Here is a 24,993-nt window from a genome sequence, read left to right as displayed (position 1 = left end):
ATTTCTAAGCATAAATGGTGATTTAGCTTTAAGTACCTACCATTGAATCGGGTGGTGACTATAATGTAGAAAGGCAGGTTGACTTTTTATGGATCTATGAGCATACTGTACAGCAGGGGGCAGCAAAGTACATTAATTTCCTCTTTCTTTTTTTTTCTTTTTTCTTTTTTTATAGTTTAACGTCACCCTGGAAGCAAAACAAAAAACAATAGACTTACAGATGATTTTTCTTCAGATGAAAATATAAAACTCACATGTTCTCTTTATTTGCTGTATATAGATAGATATACATCACTGGAGATTTGGATAAAAGCACACGCACACACAAAAAAAAAGCTTATGCACGTAGGATTTCAACACGTGTTGGGAGACAAAAATAAACAGTTAAAAAAAATCTATACGGCTTCTAAATGTTTTGCAACGATCTGACTATTTTCTCTGTATTCTGTACATGTAGGTAGGTGGAGGGGGTATTTTGTACAAAATATGAACTCTAAACATTTATTTTTAACATAAAATAATAGAACATCATATGTACAAGCCGTTTAGAAGGAGACATATACTTAAAAGACACTTCATTCTGTGAGGACAAGAAAAAAAGCTTATGTGGAACCGGGAGAGCCTCCAAAATGGAGCCATTATTAAAGCCTTTTTCCAGAGAGAGGACAGCATCCAGCAACCAGACAATACTGATGACGGGCGACATATTTACAGTTCGCACATTCAGCTTAATGGTGAAGGGTGTTGGTGGGTGGGTGGGCGAGTTCAGGGGCAGGAATGGTGGGGACAAAACCAAGAAGTTGGTTGTCAAAATGGACGATGGGTGAGACATGACAACATCTCTTTATGAGATTTTTGTTTTTAACGTTCAAGTGTAATCAGGAAGTGCTTCGTTCGTTCAAGTGGCTCCCCCACCTCTAACGAGACCCCCGCTTTTTGGGGCAGGGAGTTTGGGGGGAAGGGGGCTTTTAAGCAAGGCGTGTGCTTTGGAGGACTTCCCATTTAAATTTCTACTTGATCAAACATCCCCCTTCTTAAAAAGGCACTGCGAAAAAAGAAAGGTGCGCTTTCTAAAAAAAAAAAAAGTAAAAACAAACATACCTCCTGTGTGAAGCAGTGTCATCCCTACCTGGGGGAGGGGTTGGGACTATGAGCGAAGGCGGGGGTGAGGGGTCGCGAAGGGATTGAAGCGAAGACTATCAGGTGGATTCTGCCGTCCCATTGTGGCGGTGTCTCTCAGGAATTTGAGGCTTAACGACCTGTCTCTCCTAAAAATAAAATAAAAGAGTTTTTATTCTTAGAGAACTTGGGAGATAAGTCGCCGTAAACATCTCCTTATACACTGTACTTTAAAAACTTGCCTCCATTTGAAGATTTTCTGGATATATCCTGTTTTTATTTTGTGTGTGTGTTGTAAAAGCACATGACATCGAGAAAGACAACAGCGCGGAACACCTGAGTGAGACGACCACAAGGGGGCAGCACAGCACCCCAGAAATAATAGCCAAGAGGAAGGTCGAAGACGAAGGTAGGAGGTGATGGGTGACTACCCAGAGCCACTTTGTCCAGTGCAGCTTTGGGCTGAATGGGGGCGTGAACGGATGCGTTGTGCTGGGCCGGGCTGAGAGACGGGGCGGGGGGGCGGTATTTGTGGCCCGTTAGTGGCCGTCGTGCGTGGTCAACATCTCTTCGGCTCTCCGGTGCAGCTCCAGGGCTGTGACGGTGGAAATGTCCTTGGGCAGTTCTGATTTCCTCCGCATCAGCGGCCGCTCTCGTCGGTGGTCTTTCTGCAGCTGAACAAAGGGAAGATAGAAGATTATCTTTTATTCATTTGTCTTCTTTTATAATGTTCTGTGTGTTTGTCATATAAACCTGAGTCTGATCAATAAACTTGAATTGAATTAATTAATATTAATTAATTAATAAAACCGGACGTTTGACAGCGAGTGTCACACAGAAGTGACGTCATCTAGCAGCAGTCAATATAAAAGCACTTTCAGATGACGTTGCTCCTAAGTGCCAATTTTGCGTCTTTAACTTTTGGCTCCAATGGCTCGCCTTGCCTGCTTTTTCATTTCATTCAGCCAAAACGCAATGCCATGTAATAAGGGCATTGCTTTTTCCATTTTACCATGGTATTTATTAAATATTGCACACAAGTAATACACAAAAAATTTTTTTTAAACGAAAACTAATACTAAAACTAAACTAAAACCAAGTATTTTTGAAATAGCTAAAACTAATAAAAACTAACACAGACACCCTGAAAACGAATTCAAACTAACTACATTTAAAAAAACAAAACTCTAAACAAAATAAAACCGAACTATAATGAAAATTCCAAAACTATAATAACCCTGGACAGAAAGAACCCTTTTGTGAAATTCAAATCATGTTTCAGTCTGGTTGATTAGAAACATGTCGCCTTACCGGCGTGGCCTCCTCAACTACTGTTTTCTTCAGCAGACCGACGTCATCTAGCATCGGCCCGTCCGTCTCCATGTCTGTTGGCCCACCGGAGCTCACCGGGTCAGTGCAAGTCAGAAACTGTGAGAGACACAGCAAGAAAGCTTTTTTTTGTTTTTTGGTAGTCAAACTTCTAGTGCTGTTTAAAAAGGCCCTTACACACTACAATTCCTGGACCCAGTGTGATAATGTTGACTACCTGCGGGTTGGATTTGGCGAGATTCTCAATTTTGAGCCAGGCTTCTTCTCGCTCCTTCCATTTGGCTTTTTCTCTGTGGCGCAACACAAAAACACAAACACTGAAACTATAACAACAGAGAGTAAACGTTTCAATGCACTACCATCTGTGATAATGGACTTGTAGCCGCTGGTGTCATTTTCTTGCCAATTCCGAGCATGTTCAATCCAACATTAAGAGACATGCTCAATTTCACTGTGAAATTGCACTTCAAGAGCACCTCAAAATGTGACATAATGAGGCAAATGCATGCTTTTATCCTCCTTTAATGTTGTAGGTCAAATTGCCAAATGTTAAAGAAAATTTTTGATAAGATGACCATGTTTTTTTCTTATTTTAATTAAAAATACAGTATATTTTATTTTAATATTGCTTGATTTTATTTATGGAAATTTTCTTATGTTCAAAAGCAATACTTTTTATTACCTTTTCTTTATTTAAATTTAACAGACAGCTGGTATTGACCCGATGACAACAAACAACAGAAGGGTTTAGAATGAACCTTAAACGTGTTTACTGGGATTTTTTTAAAAACACTTTTGGATAATTAAACATAGCGTGGGTCAAAGCGACCCAAGCTCCATTATTGTGGGTCATGAGAACCAAACAACAGGAGGGTTCAGCATGCTTTGGTGTCATTGCTCTCTGACAAATATTGCAGGTGGGACAGTAGATATAGAAATAATTAAATGGACGATGATCTAAATTTAGACAAATTCACGTCACAGGTTACAAATTAGATGTAGGTCTACATTTTTTATTCTTATTTTTTTTTCAATGTCAAAAGTGAATGTTCAAATCCATATTTAAAGAGGAAAGCAACCGTAGACATTTCTTGACCATAATATGTTCTATGTGGCCTCACTTGTGTAAACATGACATTCTGATTAATGTTACATTTGTGGAATACGAGCTACGCAGCAAAATCAAGCCATTTTTATCCATCTCAGCGGACGGCCATTTTGCCACTTGCTGTCGACTGAAGATGACATCACAGTTGCACAGGGCTCAGGCAACGAGCAACCGCAGGCTCACCTGTTTTCTCAAGCTGAGCTGTAATTGGTTGTTACCTGACACCTAAGCAACTGTGATGTCATTTTTACAAGACAGCAAGTGGCAAAATGGCCGCCTTCTGATGTTGAGAAGAAAAAAAAAAAGGCTCGATTTTGCTAATTAACCAGAATACCGTATTTAGACTAGTGGGGCTACATAGACAATATTATTTTTAATTTTTTTTTTTTAATGGGGGTTGACTTCACTTTTAAAACACAAAAACAAACAAAACAGCTGATTTCTTACTTGCTTTTCTCCGCCCTGAACTGCTGTGTACAGTCATCAAACAGCTTTTGGTTCATCGCCATGAAAAGCTTGAGTGCATTGTAAATCAAGCCATGGATGGTCCTGCAAGCAGTGCACACGTCGTCACATTTAACGGGCTACTCTTTTAAAACTGGGTGAGGAATGAGAAACGGACTTGTTCCAGTGAGTCTTGGAGTTGCGGTAGAGCGCAGGAAACATGATGGGCAGGATCTTGGCAGCATTGTCGCTGATCAGGCTCATGATGTACTCGTTGTTCCAGTAGTACAGCGCTCGTTCGGCCACCTGACGCAAACAAGGTGACGCGGGGCGGTCAAAACACACGGTGCTTGGCGTATGTATGTGCGTGTGAGCGAGCGAGCGAGCGAGCGAGGGAGCGCCTGACCTGGAAGTGCGGGCTGGACACGCATTTGGCCAGCTGTCTGAAGAGCGGCTCCATGACTTTGACGAACTCGGACGGCTCGATGACGTCGAGGATCTCCTCCAGCTCGTTGAGGAACATCACCTCTTTGGGGCTGTGGGTCTTCGGCCAGTACTTCAATAGAGCCATTACAGTCTGTGCAGGGCAAGCGAGTCTTCGTGTTAGCAGGTAAACATTAGTTATGGCATACTGTGGCTTTTCTATGGGTGTAGCATTAACCAATAAATGGCTAAAAGGTCACCATCTAGTGGAGGGGGCGCCAAATTACAGGGCAGAAAATAAATATATAAAAAGCAGGTTTTTTTAATCCCCAAAAACATTTACAATGAAAAAGTCCAAGCCGTCAGGTGCTGCATTAAGAAAGCGACGATAGGAAGAGGAGGGGGAGGAAAAACGGGCCCAGGGTAGAGAATAAAAACAAACATGTAAATAGGGTTAGCTTCTTAGCTTGCTTGTAACTTGTTTACTCCACCATTACATCTATGCTACTCTGTGCATCAAAGTGAGGCAAAGCTTGCTGGCTTTAAAATAGTCCAGTCCAGAAAACCTGCAAATAAATTTGCATAAATCATAGTTTCACATAACTACATAAATGTATACAAGATAAGAATTGCGTGCTGGTTTAATGTAAATAAATATATAGTAAAGGCATACTTTGTTTTATTTGTAGTTGTCTGTGAAATCTGTTCTTTATTGTATTTATTTATTTAATTATATATTGCCGGGGGGGCGGGGGGGGGGGGGTCATCTGCATGTTCGCCTAGGGCACCAAATCACTTAAAAAAGTGCAGAGGTGCCTGTTTAGCTTGTTTGCTTTGCAGTTGGCACAGATTTTTTAAGATTATTTTGGGGTTTCTGTGTAGTCACCCTTTGGTGGCGGTCTCCATCGTTATGGCAACCAGCTGTACTTGACATTGGCATAACAGTAGAGGCTGAAATTAACCTATTTTCAAGGGGTGGCTATGTCTCATGCTAGTGTTAATTTCATTAACGAAAACTTTTCGTCTGGTGAAAAATGTGTGTTGAGGAAAAATATTTTTGTTTAGTTTTCGTTGTGATGCTTGTGATTCCTTGTGGTCTGATGGATAAGCCGCACCTTTGTATTAGCCGCAGGGTCGAATGCAAGTGAAAAAAGTAGCGGCTTAGAGTCCAGAAATTACTGTAAATTTCTTTTTTTGCTTTCAGCAAGGGTCAAAACTAAACTAAACTAAAAATAGGATTGAGTATTTTTTTTTAAATTATTCTTAAAAATGATTTGTAAGAAGTAAATCAACAATCGTCTGAGTCCACTCTGGAACCCCCAACACACACCTTTTTTATGTTCTGCTACTGAAATTGCACAGACATACGGGGGGAAATCCTGTAAACATTAACAACATTACAAGAATGAATCACAACTCACCGGTTCTGTGAGTGTGCTGTCCTTCTCTAGGAACTGTACCACACAGTAGGCCAGCTAAAAACCGGCACACAGAGAACACAACATACTTAGTATACAAACTCTTGATTCTGATGGACGCATCCTGAGATTAAAGACGGTACCTGCGGGTGGTAAACGCTCAAAGATTTCACTTTGTGTAACGGCAGCAGAACTTTCAGTAGAAATATCTTGTGTTCTTCTTTCAAGGGTAACGCAAATCCATTGATTATACTGGACGGTTAAAAAAGAGGGTTATGGGAAGTCAAATGTGCCGGACTGCATTCTGAACCATGAACAAATTCCCTTCTTACCTTCCTAATATTTCCAGTAGTTCAGCAATCCCGTTATGATGTTCAGTCTCATAAATAAAACTGTAAAAAAAAAAAAAAAAAAAAAAAAAAAAATTACACACAAAAAACGGAACCAGCATTTGAAGTAACTGGTTATTAAACACTGCATGCACACTCACCTATAAAATATGTTATTAATGTGTTTCCTAATGTACGCTCGCAGACCCAGGAACTTGCCATAGATTCGATGCAGGGTGGTCTTTAAAAAATCTCTTTCCCTGGGGTCTTCGCTGTCAAACAGTTCTAGGAGCTGAATGCAGAGTGACACAAATTTAACAAAGCAAAACAAAAAGAGAAGCCTAAAACGGAAAAGGAGAGTTCTTTACCTGCATGACAAACTTCTGGTCAATATATTTTTTGGCTATGTTAGGTTGAAAGTCGGTCGACTCTAAGAAGCGTAGAAAGAATTCGTAGACGAGCTGTTGAAGGAAAACAATGGATTAAAACACTGTGGCCAAATGGCGAACGGGATTAACTCATTCAAACCACAAAAACGTGTAAAATCTGTTATTTTTGTCCTTCACTCCCAAAAACGTATTTACATGTTTTTCATGCTTGTTTTTTAATTTTATAATTCTTTATTTAGAACTTTTCACACTTTAACAGATGGGTACAATTCACACATGCAAGAATATGCATGTCATCATTAATATCTCCCCCAAAAAAAGATTCCCATCTAAAATGAAAAAAAAGGAAAAACAACATATTTTAATAGTACTGTAACCATTTTTCCCAACAATTCTCAAACCAACCATGGCTCTGATTCACAAATGCTGTTAAAAGCCTTCCATTTTGTAAATGTCTGTTATTATATCCCACCATGTTGACAAATTAGGGATATCCGATGACAACCCTTTTTTTCATGTTTGTTTTTTGATGCAAAAGTATACAATAAGGCTTTGATGCAGCTTCTGACACTAAGAGGTGGCTTAAAGAAATTGTAGTCAGCAGGTGGCAGAAGAGTATAAGAGATCTTTTTGCCAGTGTTTTCACCAGGAATGTGAATATTGATCAAACTTAGCAAACAGATACAATTATACTTGTATTTCCTGATGAAAGAAAAGAATACCGGTAATCTTTCTTTCAATAGCAATAGAACACAATATTCCAATAAAATAGTCAGGAGCGAAGGGGGTTGGCTTCAGTGGAAATGGCTGGGAGTGAATGAGGTCATTGTTGATAAACGCACCTGAAGATGCGGCCACGCCGCCTCGAGCGTGGGCTCGTCTTCCTCTGGGTCGAATTCAGCGCCCGTCGGGTTGGACGACGGCGGCAACGCCCTGAACATATTTACGGCAAACTGAGGACAAACAGGGAGGAAAGTTCCATCACATCACATAAAGATAGAAAACACAGCTTTTTTTTTTTTTTTTAGGAAATGACGCTTCACTTTAGGTCCAAAAGGCCAGCCACAAAACTCAGGTGCGCGTTACATGGCGTACGAAGTCTCGACGTCACGCTTGGCTCAAAAGTGTGTGTCAATCTATACTTTGATGATGAAAGTGGCCGGCGGGTTTCAAAGCCTGATTGTGGAGGGCGAGGGGGGGGGGGGGCACGTTTTCATGATGATTGGCTCACTCTGCCGCATGGATCAAATGAAGCCACACAAAAAGGAGGCGCGGGGAGGGCAAATTTGCACCTCGGTCGGCAGCTGCATGTCATGCAGCATTGAGGCTGCGCTTTGATTTACTTCAAAGGCGGTTATCCCGGTAATGCCAAACACGAGAGCACATCCGCCGGGCACATTTCTAATGAAGCAACGCTGACCACAGCAAGGCCAAGAGAGTATCAACTAGGGATAGACCGATTATCGGCCGGGCTGATTATCGGTGCCGATATTTGGGATTTTGACAAATGTCGGCATCGACCTTTGTATGAATCTGAAGGCCGATAAAACTAGTATTTCACTGAGCAGTGAATGCTGGCGAATTTAGGGTTTTCATTAGGATTTGTTAGATGTTCACAGTTTTTACTTGTCCCAGAGACATTTCGGAAATATTCCGACAACTTTTCACTGTCTGCGAAGATCTTTTGAAACTTTTTTCACGAAAACCCCAAATTAGCTACGTTCACATTCCACTTTTTAAAAAATTATGCAGACACTGGAAACTCCCTACACTTTTTATATTTAAAAAGTAAAAATATATAAATAAATAAATTAAGAAATTATGTTGACATTTTGGAAAACTTTATTTATAGTAAAAAAAATTTTTTTACGAAACCATTAGTTTTTAATTTAGCTTAACACATGCTGATGACCCTGGAAGCTCCCTGCAATTTTTAAAATTTTTTGTTATTTTATTTTTTTAACAAAGCTGTAATTTAAAAAAAACATATATTTCAACTGAAAAGAAAACGTTTTTTTTTGGTTTTACGCTAATATTTTCTCTTTTACTGTAATTGAATATCGGCTTGAAATATCGGTTATTGCTCGCCTTGACTACTATTAATCATATCAGTATCGGTCTTGAAAAAAAACCATATCGGTTTATCACTAATATTAACAGTACTGCTTTGGGTAGCATATTTATTACCCGCAAGTACGCATTTATAACTGCTAGGAGAGCGTGGATGTAAACATTAGACAAGGTACACAACAGTCTACATTGTACATTCCATGAAAATGAAAAAAAAGATATTTTGAACTGTATGTTTTCTCTGATAGTTGTGTTTTATTGTAGTTTAACCCATTTAATACTTTTACTTCTTTTGATTGGGTACAAAAAAAAACTATAGTTATGAATATCAACTGATATGAAACAAGAGATTACTGACCATGTGGACGACTTCAGGGTAGATGGGCTCGGTGATGACGTTCCGATTATGCGTGATGTACTCCACCATTTCGCTCAGCGCCGCCCGCTTCACCTCTTTCCATTTTAGGTCACTCAGAGGGTCCGAGACAAAGTCGAAGAGGACGCAGCACTGACGCAGCTTCTGGATGAAGAGCTTCTCCTGCTCGGTGGGTGGAGCATCTGCATGATGGTGGAGAAGAATTTTAAATACAGGAGAAACATGTTTTATTTCATACAAGGCCACCAATGATTTCTAGGGCTGGCTTATAAATAATTTTAAAAATCGAATAATCGATATGGAATTGATTTTCATTTTTGAGCCTGATATCGATTCATAAAACCATGAATCGGTTATTTTTATATCTCTTTTTCCCATAAATTCATAACGGAATTTTAAAGAACAATTTTTTTTTGTATATTACGGTTTTCTTCACTGTTTTATTTACTTTTCACATGAATTAAAAAATATTTTCTTACATTCATGAAATAAACTTAAACTTGCACTTTAAAGACGATTCACAATCTTTTTCATTTATTGAACTAGAATTGTGAAAATATTTAAATCTCATCCTTGCTGATGTCAATGTTTGTGTATCAGTAAAACACGTTACTTTCATTAATAAACTAAATCATTTAACCAGTTACTGTCTCCACAAAATTTTATTTGGAATTTAACGCTTTTGGAATTTGATAATTTCCTTGATATTTAAGAAGAATTGATGTTCCATAATTAGGGCTCTGCAATAAATCGAACTAATTTGATACATCGTCATTTTAAAAATCGAATCGTTGAAAATGAGCAAAATCGTGAAATCTAATTTTGTCTTTTGGATTATTAAAAGCTGTTGTTCTTATGTTCTGTTATATCCAGATGTTATTGTGAGTTGTAATTTTGCACATGTGGCAGAATGCTGAATGGGTGGTTTACAATAGCTACCAACTACTCAATTGTGGCCTTTAAGCTATGAATGTTAAATTGATGTTAAAAACTAATTTAGAATTAGTATACATTATTGTTGTCTGAACATTTTTGTACAGGAATTATTTTTGAATAGATGAAACCTTTAAATACATATTTGTTGGGTTTATTCGATTAAAATACATTAAAATCGTAATCGTCCTAAATGAAAAAATCTGGATTTTATTTTTTGGCCATATATCGCCCAGCCCGAGCCATAATTAATCAATATCGGATTAAAAAAGTGGACCCTGAGTCTCGAATAAAATTGAAATTGAAAATTGAAGTGAATCGAATCAGAGAAAATCAAAATCGAATCAAACTGAACTCGTGTGAATCAAAATCAACTCGATTGAGGAAATTAGAATCGATGCGCAACCCTAATCAGTAACCTCACTGCTGCTTAAAGGCGCGGTGCACACATCAAAACTTAAATCAATAATTTAGCATGGATTAATTATGAAGCTGCTGAGCCACACCTGTCTCAGCATGGCGCCGCTACGCCTTTTCATTTGGAAATGATAACACATTCCCGTGGCTTGTGCGCACGCGATGATGTGACAGAGACGAACGAAAAGTACAGTTAGGTCCAACTAAATTGACCTCCTTCGCCCCGCACCTCCCTCAGCACCGACTTCAGGACTTGACGTCTGGCCGCCGCCGCTACATTAACAACCGGCCTGCAGATGTCACCATGGCAACCGTGGGTCTAGTCACGACGAGGCAGGACTTTGGACCAAAGGGGGTTCAAATCGAGATGCGAGCAGCCGCCGCTCACGCTGAATGATACGATACTGGTTAACAGCGAGTGACTGACCTGGTTCTGTTCTTGTGAGTTTTAAGTGTACGAGTGCAGAGAAGCAACTTTCACAGGAGGCACTAATAACTGGGGATGTGACGATATCCAAAAGTCATACGATATTATCACGATATGGTGGGGAGGTTGGCGATATAAATAAACGCTCACGAAATTGTATAAAAACATTGTATTTAAAAAATAAAAAATAAACTACAATATTGTGGTTTTGTACGTAACAGCAGAAACCCCCCAAAATAACTGTGGCCAGTCATTTTATTTTTAATCTTTGAATGTCTCACGTTTCGATTCCGATTTTTGGGCCCTGCGATTTTGGATTAAGAACGATTTTTGATTCAAAATGATTTGATTGACAATGATTTTGCTTCACTCTATAGATGTGCAACGAATTGTAATAATCTATTCCAGTCTGATTCGCTAATGCTAATTAGCGCGCTACACGCGGCACTTTTATCACTTAAAAGAACGGCTTCACGCTGGAAAAAAAAAAACTTGAATAACTTGATCGTGACCTTTTCCTTCTACTCTCTAATGTGGCTACAACTTAACAGTGTATTAGACCGCGTGGAACCACACTGCCCCTCAGTGGCCAAACCGGGTACAACATGAACAGCGCTCCAAATAAAAGGCGCACACAGACAAAGGCAAGACGGTATAAAATAATTTAAATAAAATCGATTTTGGGACATTTAAAATCGATTCTGAATCGTACAAAATGAGAATCGCGATTTTTATTCGAATACATTTTTGGGCACACTCCTACTAGTTAGCTGAAGTCATGATATAGAGATAGTAACATCAACCTTGATGCACATAAACGATCTTCAATCACTAATAACATTAAATATTGAGGCGCTTACTTGCTAATGCACACACACATTGTGAATAAAGTCAATTTGTGGAGGAATTGAAATTATATTAGGTTTCCCTCCATCTGGCGATTAGCATGGGTCTTAAACGTAGGTGGGCAAAACATGCCTAATTAAAATTAAACTGCACTAATAAATTAACCACCAGAGGGTGCTGGAACTCACAAAAGGAAATGGATGTGCTGCTTCTAATTTCATGACAAAAAATTTGTTTGAATTCACAGTGAACTTTCAGCGCACTTTCGCACCACTTATGCGCTCCCATGTTTATAAAGCATTTGAATGAACTAGAGATTGCGTGTACTAGATGGCAGCTGTGGTCATGTGGCTAGAATCGTCAAATACCCCTGTGGTGACCCCATTTCAAGACAATCACCTGGACAAAAGGCGGTGGTATCTTGAGCATAAGTAAGCAGAAGTAGCCCCCTGTTTCCAGTATGCGCCATTAGCGCCGTGTCCATTAGTGTGATGGGTCAAATGCAGAGATCAAATTTCATGTACGTGTTGTGTACATGACAAATTAGGATGATTCTCATTCTAGAGTTTGCACACAAGGCACTTCCTGTCATGTCAAACTTTGGGATATCATAATTCACCAAATCAAGCAGACAGGCAGATGTTGATGACTCTGTGTGAAAAAAAAAAAAAAGCAGTGCGAGGGCGCCGTTCATTGCTCCTGAGTTAATGTATTGTCTTGGGAGCAGGTTTTGAGTTTTGTTTTTTAAATTTAGTTACAGTAGTTTTCATTAGTTTTCAGGGTAGCTCTGTTAGTTTTTATAAATTTTAGTCATTTCAAAAATGCTTAGTTTTAGTATTAGGTTTCAACTAATAACACCATGTAACACCTTGGTCAAATGAAAAAAAGCAACACACTTCTTTCCTAGCGTTGCATTTTGGCGGAGTGAAATGAAAAAGCAGGCAAGGCGAGACATTGGAGCCAAAAGTCAAGCATGCAAAATTGTCACCTACCAAGAAACGACGTCATCTGAAGGTGCTTTTCTATTGGCTGCTGCTAGATGATGTCTGTGCGACATACTTTCAAAGATCCTTATTCCGGTTAATATCGAAATAAATATACTTAGTTTTAGCTAGCTTTGTAAATGTAAAATGTAGTTTCAGCTAGTTTTTGTGTTTTAACTCATTTGCTCCCAAAAACGTATAAATACGTTCTATTTTAAATATTACCATGGTCCCAAAAAATGGATGTATACCTTTTTTTAATGTTTTATTTTTATTTTTTACGTTAGAGCATACAGAAGGCATTGCTGCAGCCTCTGAACTAAAGAGAACGCTTGAAGCAATGGTAGTTATTACAAAAACGGCCAGCAGATGGCAGCAGAGTATAAGAGATCAACCAGGGCCATGTTGCAAAAAGCTGTTTCCCCCACAGTTTTAAACAGATTTGTGAATAATGATTAAACTTAGCTATATTCTATTGCTAATTGCTGCACAACGGAAACAGATAGAAATATACCTTTTTCCTGATGAAAGAAGAGACTCTAATCGTTGTTTTGGTAGGTTCCATGTTTTTATTGCAATAGAGCAGAATGTTCTGTGGACCTTGCAAAATCAGTCAAAATCCAGTAAAACAGCCAGGAGCGAAGGGGGGTTGCGTCAGTGAAAATGGCTGGAAGTGAATAAGTTAAACTGAAATGTATTTATTTTTTCGTTAATGATTATTTTATTTACATTTTTGTTATTTCGTTACTTTTAGTTAACTAAAATAACCTTGCTTAGGAGATGTCAAGTTTATTCTGTCTTCTTGTAAAAAACAAACAAAGCATGCTTGGCAACCTTGTTATCACTCAAAAACGGTTGCATATTCAGTCTTTATCCTACGAGAGCGCAACATCTCGTCAAGGCAGGTGTCGAGAGGTCGGCCAGCTCCTGTTGCACAACAGCACTTAGGTTTCTGCGAGCTTGAAATATTAGGAGACGGATGGAACGACTAACCTTTTCTCACATAAGCGTGCGCAGGAAACCCTTAACTAGGTCATAAGTCGACTGTTTCCGCAGAAAATAACTGCGAGAAAATAAGGTACTTATTTTAGCGAGACGAGTTCATAAAAATACAAATAAAAAGCACAAGCCAGAGATGACAAGCGTTGACTTCACTTCCTCTGACATCCTGAGTCCTGGTGGGGGGATGGGAGACTCCAAACAGCACTCCGTACACTTTTGCTTCCTCACTTGGGTTTAAGCTCTGCTATCAGCAGCAGCAACCAACTTGGAGCAACTTCCCCAAAAAAGTCACCTGGCAACTACACCACTTGCAACAAAGGCACATCACACACAAATGCCACTTAGGTGCATTTCCTGCTCTCACCTCTAAAATGCAAGAGGGCCACAAACCGGCGAGGCCCGTTGCAGCCCGGCACGTCCGCAACCATCCCGCTGGCCTCTCTAGCGCATGTCGAGTGCATGAGTGAGGTGCGGCGGGAAAGCAGAGGGAGGGAGGCCCGACGCTAACAAGGTGAGGAGACGGCCTCCATTTTAGTACAAATGCTCTGGGCAGAAAATGAAGCTCCCCTGCAGCTGGAGGGAAGCGGCTAGCGCCGTGATGTCATCAACACCCTCCACCCCCTGCGTGCGGGCGCCCCGATTGGACGGCAGCGTTCACGTGGGCTGGCTGTGGGGATACATAAACATGAGGGGAGGGCTTCTTTGGGGGAGCGAGGAGGGAAGTGGCGACGCTGAAGCAGTGATTAGAGGACGGGTGGCGACACAATTTCTTTTTCCAATGCAAAATAGAAAACTGGCACCCAAAAAAATCACCCAAATTAAAACCAGAATGACAATCAGGAGAGAGCAGACCTCCACCAAGGAAGATACCTGACATTGGGGGGGTTGGCATAAAAAAAAAACGCAAATACAAATGGCAATCTTTACTTTGCTGTAATGTCTTAAAGCATCTTTATTGTAAAATTTACAAAATGTAGAAGTTTTTTTTTATTTTTATCTTAGACAATACCAACATTTTAAAATACCTGAAATCTTAAACTTTCCAATGTTTTGTTTTAACGTCAACCAAAAACAAAAGGTTCCCAGGGTCAGCAGCATGGCCTTATAAAGTCAACTGAAAAATTTAATAAATAAGTTCCCTGAGTTTAAAATGGTTTTAGATTGACCTTTTATCGGTCGTCAGATTTTTAAAAAAGGCCGATACCGATATTCGTCAAAGTGTTGGCTGGTCTATCCTTAACTCATTCACTCCCAGCCATTTTCACTGAAGCAACCCCCTTCGCTCCCGGCTGTTTTACTGGATTTTGACTGATTTTGCAAGGCCTGCAGAATACTGTGTTCTATTGATATAAAAACATGGAACCTACTAAAAGAAAGATTACAGTCTCTTCTTTCATCAGAAAAAAAAAAAGTATATTTCTATCTGTTTCTGTTTTGCAGCAATTAGCATTAGAATATAGCTAAGTTTCATCATTATTTATAAATCTGTTTAAAACACTGGGGAAAAGAGCTTTTTTGCAACATGGCCCTAGTTGATCTACTTTGCTGCCACCTGCTGGCCATTTTTTTGGGTAATTACTACCATTGCTTTAAATGACCTATTAAGGTCAGAGGCTGCATCAAAGCCTTCTGTATGGTCCATCACAGTGGTTCTCAACCCCGGTCCTTGAGTATCCCCTATCCAGCCTGTTTTCCATGTCTCCTTCAGCCAACACAGCTGAGGATCGTTATCAGGCTTCATGCAGAGCTTGCTGATTAGCTGATCGTTTGAAACACCTGTGCTGGCTGTTGGAGACATGGAAAACAGGCTAGCTGGGGTACTCGAGGACTGCGGTTGAGAGACACTGCTGTAGCATAAAAAAACATAATAAAAAAAAATTGGGGGGGGGGGGCATGACATTGTTTAATATAGAAAGTTTTTGTACGTTTTTGGGAGCAACTAAGTTTTTTCAAAACACAATGGTTTATTTGCATGTTGTGTTGTTTAGTAGCTTTTGTGCAAACCCGCTAACATCCATGCATAAGGCTCTCATGCTAATTGCTGTCAAATTCCAAAGTCGACAAACTAAAGAGAGCACCAAGTCTGCCGTCTGCTTTCGGGTGACACCGCTTGTCATACGAACACTATTTCTGGTCTTCTGCTGTGCATGCACATGACAGATGGCTGTCTCTGAGCCCCAGCAGGTGCCCAGGTGTATGTGACAGAAACAGGAAGGCAGGAAGCATCAGCCGCACAGGATGCAAGCGCACGCAAGCCAGGCAGCAAAAAAAAACACCAAATTGACAAATACAGCCAAAGCAGAAGAGGAATTGTTTTTGATCGAATTGTTAGTTTTAAATTGGGGAAATATGATGCACAATATTTGTTAAACAATTTAAAGGTGTCCTAATATATGAGATGTTTTGTGTCAAAATACCCCAATGATAAGTCACAGGCCGCAGTTTGGACAACAGGGATAGACCGATTATCAGCATTTTGACAAATATCGGCCATTTTGAAGAATCATACAGCCGATAATATATCCATTTAAAAAAAAAGTGTTAACTTCAGGGATATAATTATTTACATTTTCAGAGATACTGTTGATCCTTGGAACTCTCTGCACCTTCTTTTTTTGTTTGAAATGAAAATAAAATTCTAATACTTCAGAATTCAGATATTTAGAAATTTTGGAAAACTTTATTTACTGTTAAACAACAACAGGTAGCTATGTACTTAAATTTTTATTTGACTCTTGAAGACATGCTCCTGCCCCTGGGAGATCCCTGAATTTTTCGCTAGATTTTTAAAACAAAGATTGAATAAGATTTTTTTTTTTTTACTCCAATATTTTACAAACCCTAAAAGCCATATTTTTATTAAAAATTCAAAAAATGTAAGAGTTGGAGTTTGTATTTTTTTTATGCCAATATTTTCCCTTTTAGTGAAAATTAATATCGGCTCCAAATAACAGTTATCGGCGCCCTTGACTACTAATAACCTGTATCGGCCCTGAAAAAAACATATCGGTCTATCGCTAGTTTGAACCACTGCTGCACTACACTAAAGCTATATAAAGGTGTTTCATGTTACGATACCTTTTTTCGAATACCACAAGACAATTGAGACAATTTGTATGTGCTCGTTCTTTTGCATGACCCATTGCACAAGTATTGGATCAGGATTTAGTATCAGCAGATGCTCAAAATCAATTGACTTAGATTCGAACTTGGAAAAAGTGTGACTGGGACACCCCAAATTGGTTCTTTAATTTCGCAATTGATGGGGTGGGCCAAAACTCCCAAAACCCAACTACAAAATTATATTAAAAAGTTAATTTTCAGTAACAACTATCTATTGTCTAAAACGCGTATACCCTGAACTGGTCACCAGCCAATAGCAGGATAGCATAGCAAAGACAAAAAAAAAACATTCAAATGCGCATTCATTCACAAATTAGTGTCTTCAATATTTAGGGGGGGGGGGGGGGGTGACAAACCCCAAGAGGGCTTGAGTCAAGATTACAATCTAGAACCTCTCAACTGTGATATAAACATGCCAATCACAATTTCCATAATTAGTTCCTTTTCAATAATAAGAAACAAGCTGTGTCAACAAAAACAACAGCACCACAGAAAGTTGTTTCATCGGGCCGGAAGGTCTCTGTCGACTCGCATAAAGGGCTCTTTCTTATGTTACGCGGTCATGGGACCACTTCGGGCTCCGATAACGTGAGGACGCAGCAGAGCTTCTCTAAATGTACTGTCTGCGGTACAACTCAGCTGAGCGCTTCATATAAAAAATAAAAAAAGGAGGGGGGCGGGGGGCGGGGGTGGGGGTCTACCGATCTTACCCGCCCTCCCTCTATATCAGAGTGTCACGGCCCATTGTTGCAAGCGCTCAAGGCGACAGAGTCTATTTGCAGAGAGACACCCACTGACACGCTGTGAGCAAGAGCTCTCAAAACAGAAGCCCAGTGTCATTTTGCCCCCCCTTCAGCATCTTCCCAGGAGAAAAAAATAATTGCTTGCCATGTGAGCCTGTGTGGCTAATCGCATTTACTCCCTATAGCCCGACTGGGCAACAATTTCACCCTAATGTGACTTTTGTTTCGTCAACATTAATTCCAGAGCAGAGATCGAACACCGAAAAAGTCTTCTTCTTTTTTTTCTGCAAGGACGCGGCAATGACACTTCAAACCATCATTATCATCACGTCATTCACGTGTGTTTTGCTTTTTTTCAGAGGCAACCACAGAGTAGTATTAGTGGTAGCAAATCAAATGGGATGACCACAGGATCAGAATAGGCGCTCGTTAAGAGGCTGCTCAATACAATACAGTATTGAGCATAGCAATTCCCTGAAGAGCACATTATGTACATAAATTGATTTTAACTCAAGATATGTTGTTGTTTTTCCATGGCCAATACTGATTATTAGTAGACAAGGAGGCCAAAAACGGATGTTTGGAGCCAATATCCACTTTCACTAAAAGGGAAAATAAATTAAAAAATGTGTATATACAAAATACAATAATTAATGGAAATGTTCTCTCTCGTGCCCCCACGTTAAATGAATGTCAATCAAAATAGAACGTTATTACCTTTGTGATTCGTCTAATTCTTGATACTGCTCTTGTTTTGCATTATATGGTGTCAAAGCATTGTTGTTTCCATTTGGGAACAACAACAACTGGCCATCAGATGGCATCGATAACACCCTGCTAGGAGAGCGCCTGTTTTTAAAAGGGAACACACACGCACACACACGCAGAGGCGACAACTGTTGACGACGCGGCCTCTTTATCTGGTCAGCTCACACCCTATCCACTTTACAATATGTCTACTTTTGAAAATATCAATATGGCAGCAGTAGTGCGCTAATCTGGGTGACAATTGGGTTTTCATGGGAGGTGAGCATGCGGTTTAAGTACCCGCCGCCGACGTAGCAAGGGAGTCGAAGCAAGCGCACCGCGGGACAGGCTGTCTGACATGCGTTTCCGTCGGGAGGCGGCGTACATGCACGGAATGAAAACAGGTCAAGCGAGGAGCCTGTTAGGGCAGGACGGCGCAATAACATCCAGCCGGCCGCCGTGGGATAATGTTGCACGGAACGCTCAGCGGGATGTGGGAAGTGAGGGGCCTTTATCGGAAATGAGTCAACTTGACACAGCAGCTTGGTAATAGCTAACCGGCATTATGTAATTGCATTTATATATACTGTGTATGCTAGTGATTTGTGTGTGCGTTCATGTCAGAGAAAAGTCTGCTGTTGGCAATAAAATGGCCACACTGAGTACATCGACTTCAGCACAAGGATAAATTCAGCTTTAAAAGTTAATGATGCCGGATTGATTGGAATTCATTAAAAAAAAGAAGAAGTGTAGATTCAAATGATTACAGAAAACCACAGAGGCTGCCTTGAGCCTTCTGTGGGAAATTATCTATGGAGGACCAAAATTGCCAAAATTATAAATAAATAAATACATACATACATAAATAAATAAATAAATAAAACAGTGAAAATAAAAATGGATATAAATAATATAATTCAAAAACTAAAAACAAAATAAAATAAATGGAAATAAAAACAACAACATATATTTATTTATATATATATATATATATATATATATATATATATATATATAAAAAAAAAAATTTTGGGTCCTCCATAATTATCTTGTTCAACTTAATCAGTCAGAAAATTATTTATTTGCTACAGCTCTTCCACCATTTGGCAAAATTACCCTGTGCAATAACAATAACAATACCTTTATGTTCAAATTAGGAGTGTCAGGCGATTTTTTGTCATAATATTTCAATAGTTAACTCACGATTAATGGCAAATTTTATATCTATGAACTAATAGAAATATGGTTGCATAGTTTAATCATTGATACAGCAATTTCATAATAATTCATAAAATTGAGTTAAAATTAAAAAGATGTACTGTACTGTAAAAAACGAGTGTGATATTGATTTGTTGACTTGTGTTGAAGTCATTTGTCTGCCACTAGATGGCATAATTGCATTTGTAAGACATTGGTGACAGCTCAGTGCATTTTTATTTTCATATTAAGAGCTATCTAAACTCTAATATGAAGTAATTTGTGAAATTCTGCACTTTTTTAAAATTGTAAAATACAACTTGACCCCAGTTTCCACAAATATATGCATTATTATTTAATTTATTACTGCTAATTTTTTACGTGAATGTGTCTGCTGCGTTGCGACTGGAATTCCCCAAATGTACAGCCTTTCCAAGTAAGGGGCTGTCATTAATCGTGCGTTAAAAAAAATGAGTGGTGACGCGTTAAAGGAACTTTAAATTAACTCAAAATACTCATTTTGACACCCCTAGTTCAAATAAACAAAACTAGATTTTACACAAAGTAAATCAATTTGTGAGTCACAAGATCATAATTATTTATTATTACATTTGTTTGGCGGTGTGCTGCGAGAGCTTTTCCAAAGTAAACTATGTGCTCGAACCGTGCAAAAAGCCAACAGTAAGTAACAATAACAGTGCTGCTTCTTGACACGTTGCCAGGCAACAGCTGCAGTTACAAACTCATTAGAATGTATGGTCCCGATGGGGAAGGTCAGAGGAAAAACTGCCTCCGTGTAGTTTTACATATTGACTGTTGCATTATGTCAGATTAAAGAGCGTGAGAACGACTGCTCTCTCTCCCACATTGATAAGCAATCGTTTATTGCGTTACATTCCATAAAGTCATTGTATCGTTTGCAGTGCTGTTGCCACTGTCAATTATATCCTTTTTAAAAACATAAATGAATAGCCGTCGGTGTTGTGAATTCTCTCCACTCTCCTAGACCAACGTGTCCAAATTAAATGCTAGATGCATAAATAAATGCTAAATCGCAAAATAGATGCCTCCTTTTTTTTCCTTTACCATGACTGATGTGTTGAATCAGACCTCGTTACCACAATTCAAACAGCGGAAAGGGCAGATGAGGCATCTGTAAAGCTGATAAGTGGACATGTAAGAGTAATTGCTGCCATGTGAGGACTTTTGGGAGAAGATTTTTGTTTACACGGGACATGGTGTTCAGTAAAATTTAAATTACCTTTCGACAGCTAAAATCCTTCTCTACATTGCAACTTGCCCCAATTAATCGCATAATGAGTCGTCCAATAGAATAAATAAACACCGCACCTCAAATAGACACTTCTTATAAAAAAAAGTTTTTTTCAAGTGGTCAATTTTATCAACCACATCTTACCACAACACACATCCAACACACACACTTGCAGTTTGATTGAAGTGTGACATTTAGTAAAGTAAAAAAAAAAAAAACATAAATAAACACCTCGCCCTGATTAAACACCTTACACATGGAAGTGACAATTATTATGAGGGAACATAGAAGTTATGTTGTTTGGTATATGTGGCATCTGTAAACACTAAAGTTATATAGCGCTGCTATATTAGCACTTAGGACGGCGTTACACAGAAAGTTTGAGTGGATGTATTCTGTCTGTCACGGCATTAAGTAATATGCAAATGTGTTTATATGACTAACAGCTTCCTCCCTAATAAACGCCTGGGACTGACATGGCCACACTATGAGGATACACGAAACTTTCTTCCAACCGGTATGAGGAACCAAGGGACAGCGGCACGTCTGAAAAACGTCGCTTATCTCCTTCGCCGGCTAACATTGCGCAACACGAGGGCCTGCGGAATTAAAGCTTTATCTGGATTACCACTAAATATAGACGCTTGGAATAAATCCAGCGCAAAGTCAATGCCGTGTATGTTCCAACCCCTCCACCAACCCCCCGTGTTTGTTTCCGTGTGTCATCAGCTCAATATGAAAATGAGGGTGACTCGGATGTTTGAGCGAAAGTCCCGCTGTACATCTCTGTAACGAGATTTCGGGGATTTTAACATCTTTGTTATGCGCTGCAATTTAAACGTAGTAGACAGTGGTGAAGATTAAAGCACAATTTAAGGTCGAGCCGTTTGATTGCATCATTCAAGGAAAATCCCTCGTTATGTAAAGCTTCCGGGTGATTTATGGCTTTAGATTTGGGAGTTGGTTCCAAACATCAAAATACCTTTGAAGGCGGGCAGCTTCTGCAGCTCCCGGTTGTTGCTCAAGCTAAAGCAAGAAGAACTCTGCCGCTTGTCTTTCTTGACGGGCGTCTGGGAGCCCGGTTGCTTGCCCTTGAGCAGCTGGGTGGTCGGCGGGACGCTGTTGCTGGTCTTCCTGTTGGAGCCCTGCTGAGAGGGACAAAATAAAAATATTACTCTATTATGGTATATCAAATAGTTTGACCTGGCAGATGTCAACTTTATCAAATGTCTTTTTTTTTCTCGTAAAAATAGTATACACTTATTCCCGAAATATTTCCTCTAGGTCATACACAGCATATTCCACCCCATTTTAGCAAACAAACAAAAAGCCTGGATGTGTGACATGCGTTCCACCTCCAATTTACATAACAGGAGGTTTAAAAATACACGTTTCTTCTTTCTCCAAGACGGAGCACCCTCAAGTAGAAAATAAGCGATAAACATTCTTATCCACAAATCTGTCCAGGCCAGCTGTGTGCCGGCAGACAGATGTGGCAGGTTTCTCACAGCCTTGAACCCCCGCACCTTCACCGCGACCCCGGTGTACCCCCACCTAGCTGACTTTAGCAACACGCAGCTGTGAAAGTGTGTGTCATTCGCACAGTCACGTGGGGGGATCCATCGCGTTCACTGAAGATCGCATCGTTGGCCGCGGGACCACAAGCACAGTATGTCCCGTTAAGTTATGCTGCTGTGTCATGAGACCAAGAAAAATGAAACTGCTTGTAGATTGTACGTCTTTTTCGAGGGGGGAGGGAGATAGGCCAGGGAAGCTGCACGATTACTCAGCAATGAAGCATATTTATGAGAATTCAGCACAGCGAGTGTCTACCTCCACTGCTCCGTTAAGCAGCTAGCTGATTAGCTCTTTTTTTTTTAACAAATCAAATCACTTCATTTTGAATGAGTGATGCTACCAAAGTAGCATCTGTGGCTAACAATGTTTACAACGCACATCTCGTGCATGTTAGTGAGGAGCCTCGGACCTCTAATGTAATCTTACATCGTGCTACTGTTCGCCATCGAGTCAACCATCAGCTAGTGTGGACATCGCTAGCTCCTCATCTACTAACGTGACGACCTAAAAGAAGCAGGGCGTACAAACACGAGCTGATTGGCGTGAATAGCTACGTTTTAATAGCTTAGGTTTGCGTTTTAAAAGTAAGTATGTTCTGCGAAAAACGAATCCAAGTAAATGAGTTAACGAGCAGGTGTGCTTGTGAATAGGCAGTTTAATGTATTGTAAGGTGTGTTTAATGTTTCAAGATACAAGATGTCACTCCGCAGATTTTTTTTGTTTGTTTTGGACTTGTGAGCGCAAACTTGAGATACGACTCACGAGCTCTGTATGGTGGCAACTGAACTCCGTTCAACTCATTGCACAATAAGCAGTAGTTTGGCAAATATTGAACTGTTCCTCAAATAAAGTTTTTATTGCCACTCGGAGTTGAAGTTTTAATGTCACACTAAGCATAAAACTATGATAATTACACGTTGCGTAAGTAAAACAACAAACCTTTGCCGTATAAAAAAAAAAGCCTGCTTAGCTTTATGCTAACAAATGCAAAACGCTATTCACATGCTAACAGTTCTAGAAGCAAATAACTGAGGCTGTGTCCGAATGTCCCCAAACACTTTTTATTGTGAATAAAAATGTTTTTAAATTTTATTTTATTTCCTTTGTTTTACATATTTTAAATTAAAACTAATTCATTATTTCTGTCAAATGCGGAGTAGTGTGCACATTCAGCCACAGCCTGAAATTACAGCATCTTACTGAGTCACTTAAAGTAATAGAAGAATTCTTGTTCTTTGGTTTTGTCTGTAGAACTGTAAAGTATTGCACGTACTGCCTCCTGGGGGCCAAGGCAAGAACACCAGGAGGAGCAGAACTATGAATATAATTGCGGTAATAAATGATGATGCACAAACTATTGAATTCTTGACATTCTATTTAATGATGGCGTTACTGTATGTTTTAATGAAGTACAATGTCACAGTGTGCTATTATTCCTTATTAAAAAGCACAAGCAAGTCATATAGCACAATAGTGTATTATTATATTATTATGCTCAATCCTTACTTCCGCTGCCCCTAAAGGATTGGATGGGGTTTATAACACACACACACACACACACGTTTGTTTTACTATATTTGTGGGGGCCATCTCATTAACACAATGCATTTCCTAGCCCCTTCCCCTAACCCCAACCATAAAAAATTATTGCCTAACCCCATTCCTTACCCTAACCTCAACCATAACTATAAAACTAAGTATTGACCCTCAAAATTAGGTCTAAACTTGTGGGGGCCAGCAAAATGGCCCCACAAGGACGGTGGGCCCCACAACTGTGAAATCCCGGAATATTGGCCCCACCATGTAACACACTCACAAAACACAAATTGCATCTTTGCTAAAATATCCTTATTTTATGTCCCCCCCGAATTAGCTTAGAGAGCTAGCCCTACCTCATGTTGTGAATTCTCCTGCCCTCCTCCACTCTTGCTCACTTTGCCAGATTTAGACGAATCCTGAAAGAAAGAAAACTAGCTCTCAATTTAGAAAACAAAAATACATAAACAATCCACACACAAAAATAAAAATAGCCCCACTAGCATGTTTGCCATGCATTTCACCCTCTGGGCGCCGAGAGAGGGAAAATACGATTAAAATCACTTTTGCACAGATCAGGGGCATGCGAGTAGATGGAAACGGGTGTTTCGGTTAACTAGGGCAGCGTAACCTATTCGCAAGGATTGCGGATAGATAGTTGGTTTAGCAATTATGAGGAGTGGTGGGTAGGGGGTGGTGCACTGATACTTCATATCCTCTGCTAAGGCGGTTTTTACTCTTTCATTCAAGGCGCGCCCACGAGCCTAAAGTAGTGAAAATGGTCCTAAAGGTAAGCCGGCACGAGTTCCCCGCAACTCACCTTGTCTTTTTTCGTTTTATTCGGCATTGTATAAACGTCGCTGCCCTTTCTCCCCTCTCGAATCGTCCACTGGCGAAACCACAGCAACTCTCTGCCTGCTGCCAGTCGCACAGTGTGAGGCGGTTCATCCTGTCCTCAGCATCCGATTGGTTCCCGGTAGTCAGTTGACCCACACACGCAACAAATGACGTCATATCAATTGCGGAAGGAGAAAAGCGCCCCCAGCTGGCCGATATCGCGAGAGGTGTAGGCTGGCTCTCATCTGGAGCAGTTTACAATCATGTTCAGCCCAAAAATGTACCCCCCAAAAATACATACTAGAGTTGCTGATTCTCCAAGTTAATTTGTGCTGCTCACTTGGCA

General features: G+C 39.8%; 1 protein-coding gene across 4 annotated transcripts; it reads right to left on the bottom strand.

Moving 5' to 3' along the window:
* Positions 1 to 221: 221 nt before the first annotated feature.
* Positions 222 to 24,759, bottom strand: ppp2r5cb (protein phosphatase 2, regulatory subunit B', gamma b). 4 transcript variants are annotated; one of them, XR_015090901.1, is made up of 17 exons: positions 24,631 to 24,759; positions 24,167 to 24,229; positions 21,679 to 21,844; positions 8,988 to 9,187; positions 7,402 to 7,512; positions 6,539 to 6,631; positions 6,332 to 6,462; positions 6,174 to 6,233; positions 5,985 to 6,093; positions 5,845 to 5,898; positions 4,407 to 4,577; positions 4,179 to 4,306; positions 4,004 to 4,105; positions 2,666 to 2,738; positions 2,431 to 2,547; positions 1,362 to 1,793; positions 222 to 1,268 (listed from the first exon to the last, which is right to left on the bottom strand). XR_015090901.1 is itself a non-coding variant. In XM_086061440.1 (16 exons), exons 1-16 carry the CDS (start codon positions 24,655 to 24,657, stop codon positions 1,659 to 1,661), a joined length of 1,740 nt encoding a protein of 579 aa, XP_085917566.1. In that variant the 5' UTR covers positions 24,658 to 24,759; the 3' UTR covers positions 222 to 1,658. The 4 variants fall into 4 exon arrangements, 3 of the variants coding, with proteins under 3 accessions (XP_085917566.1, XP_085917567.1, XP_085917568.1); XM_086061440.1 differs by having other exon boundaries at positions 222 to 1,793; XM_086061441.1 differs by having other exon boundaries at positions 222 to 1,793; positions 21,679 to 21,841.
* Positions 24,760 to 24,993: the final 234 nt, after the last annotated feature.

Source organism: Leptonotus elevatus, chromosome 18 (assembly GCF_054856555.1).
Source record: "Leptonotus elevatus isolate MCC_2025b chromosome 18, RoL_Lele_1.0, whole genome shotgun sequence".
Taxonomy (NCBI): Eukaryota; Metazoa; Chordata; class Actinopteri; order Syngnathiformes; family Syngnathidae; genus Leptonotus; species Leptonotus elevatus.
The sequence above is the reverse complement of the archived record's forward strand: the minus strand, read 5'-3'. Positions and strand labels throughout refer to the sequence as shown.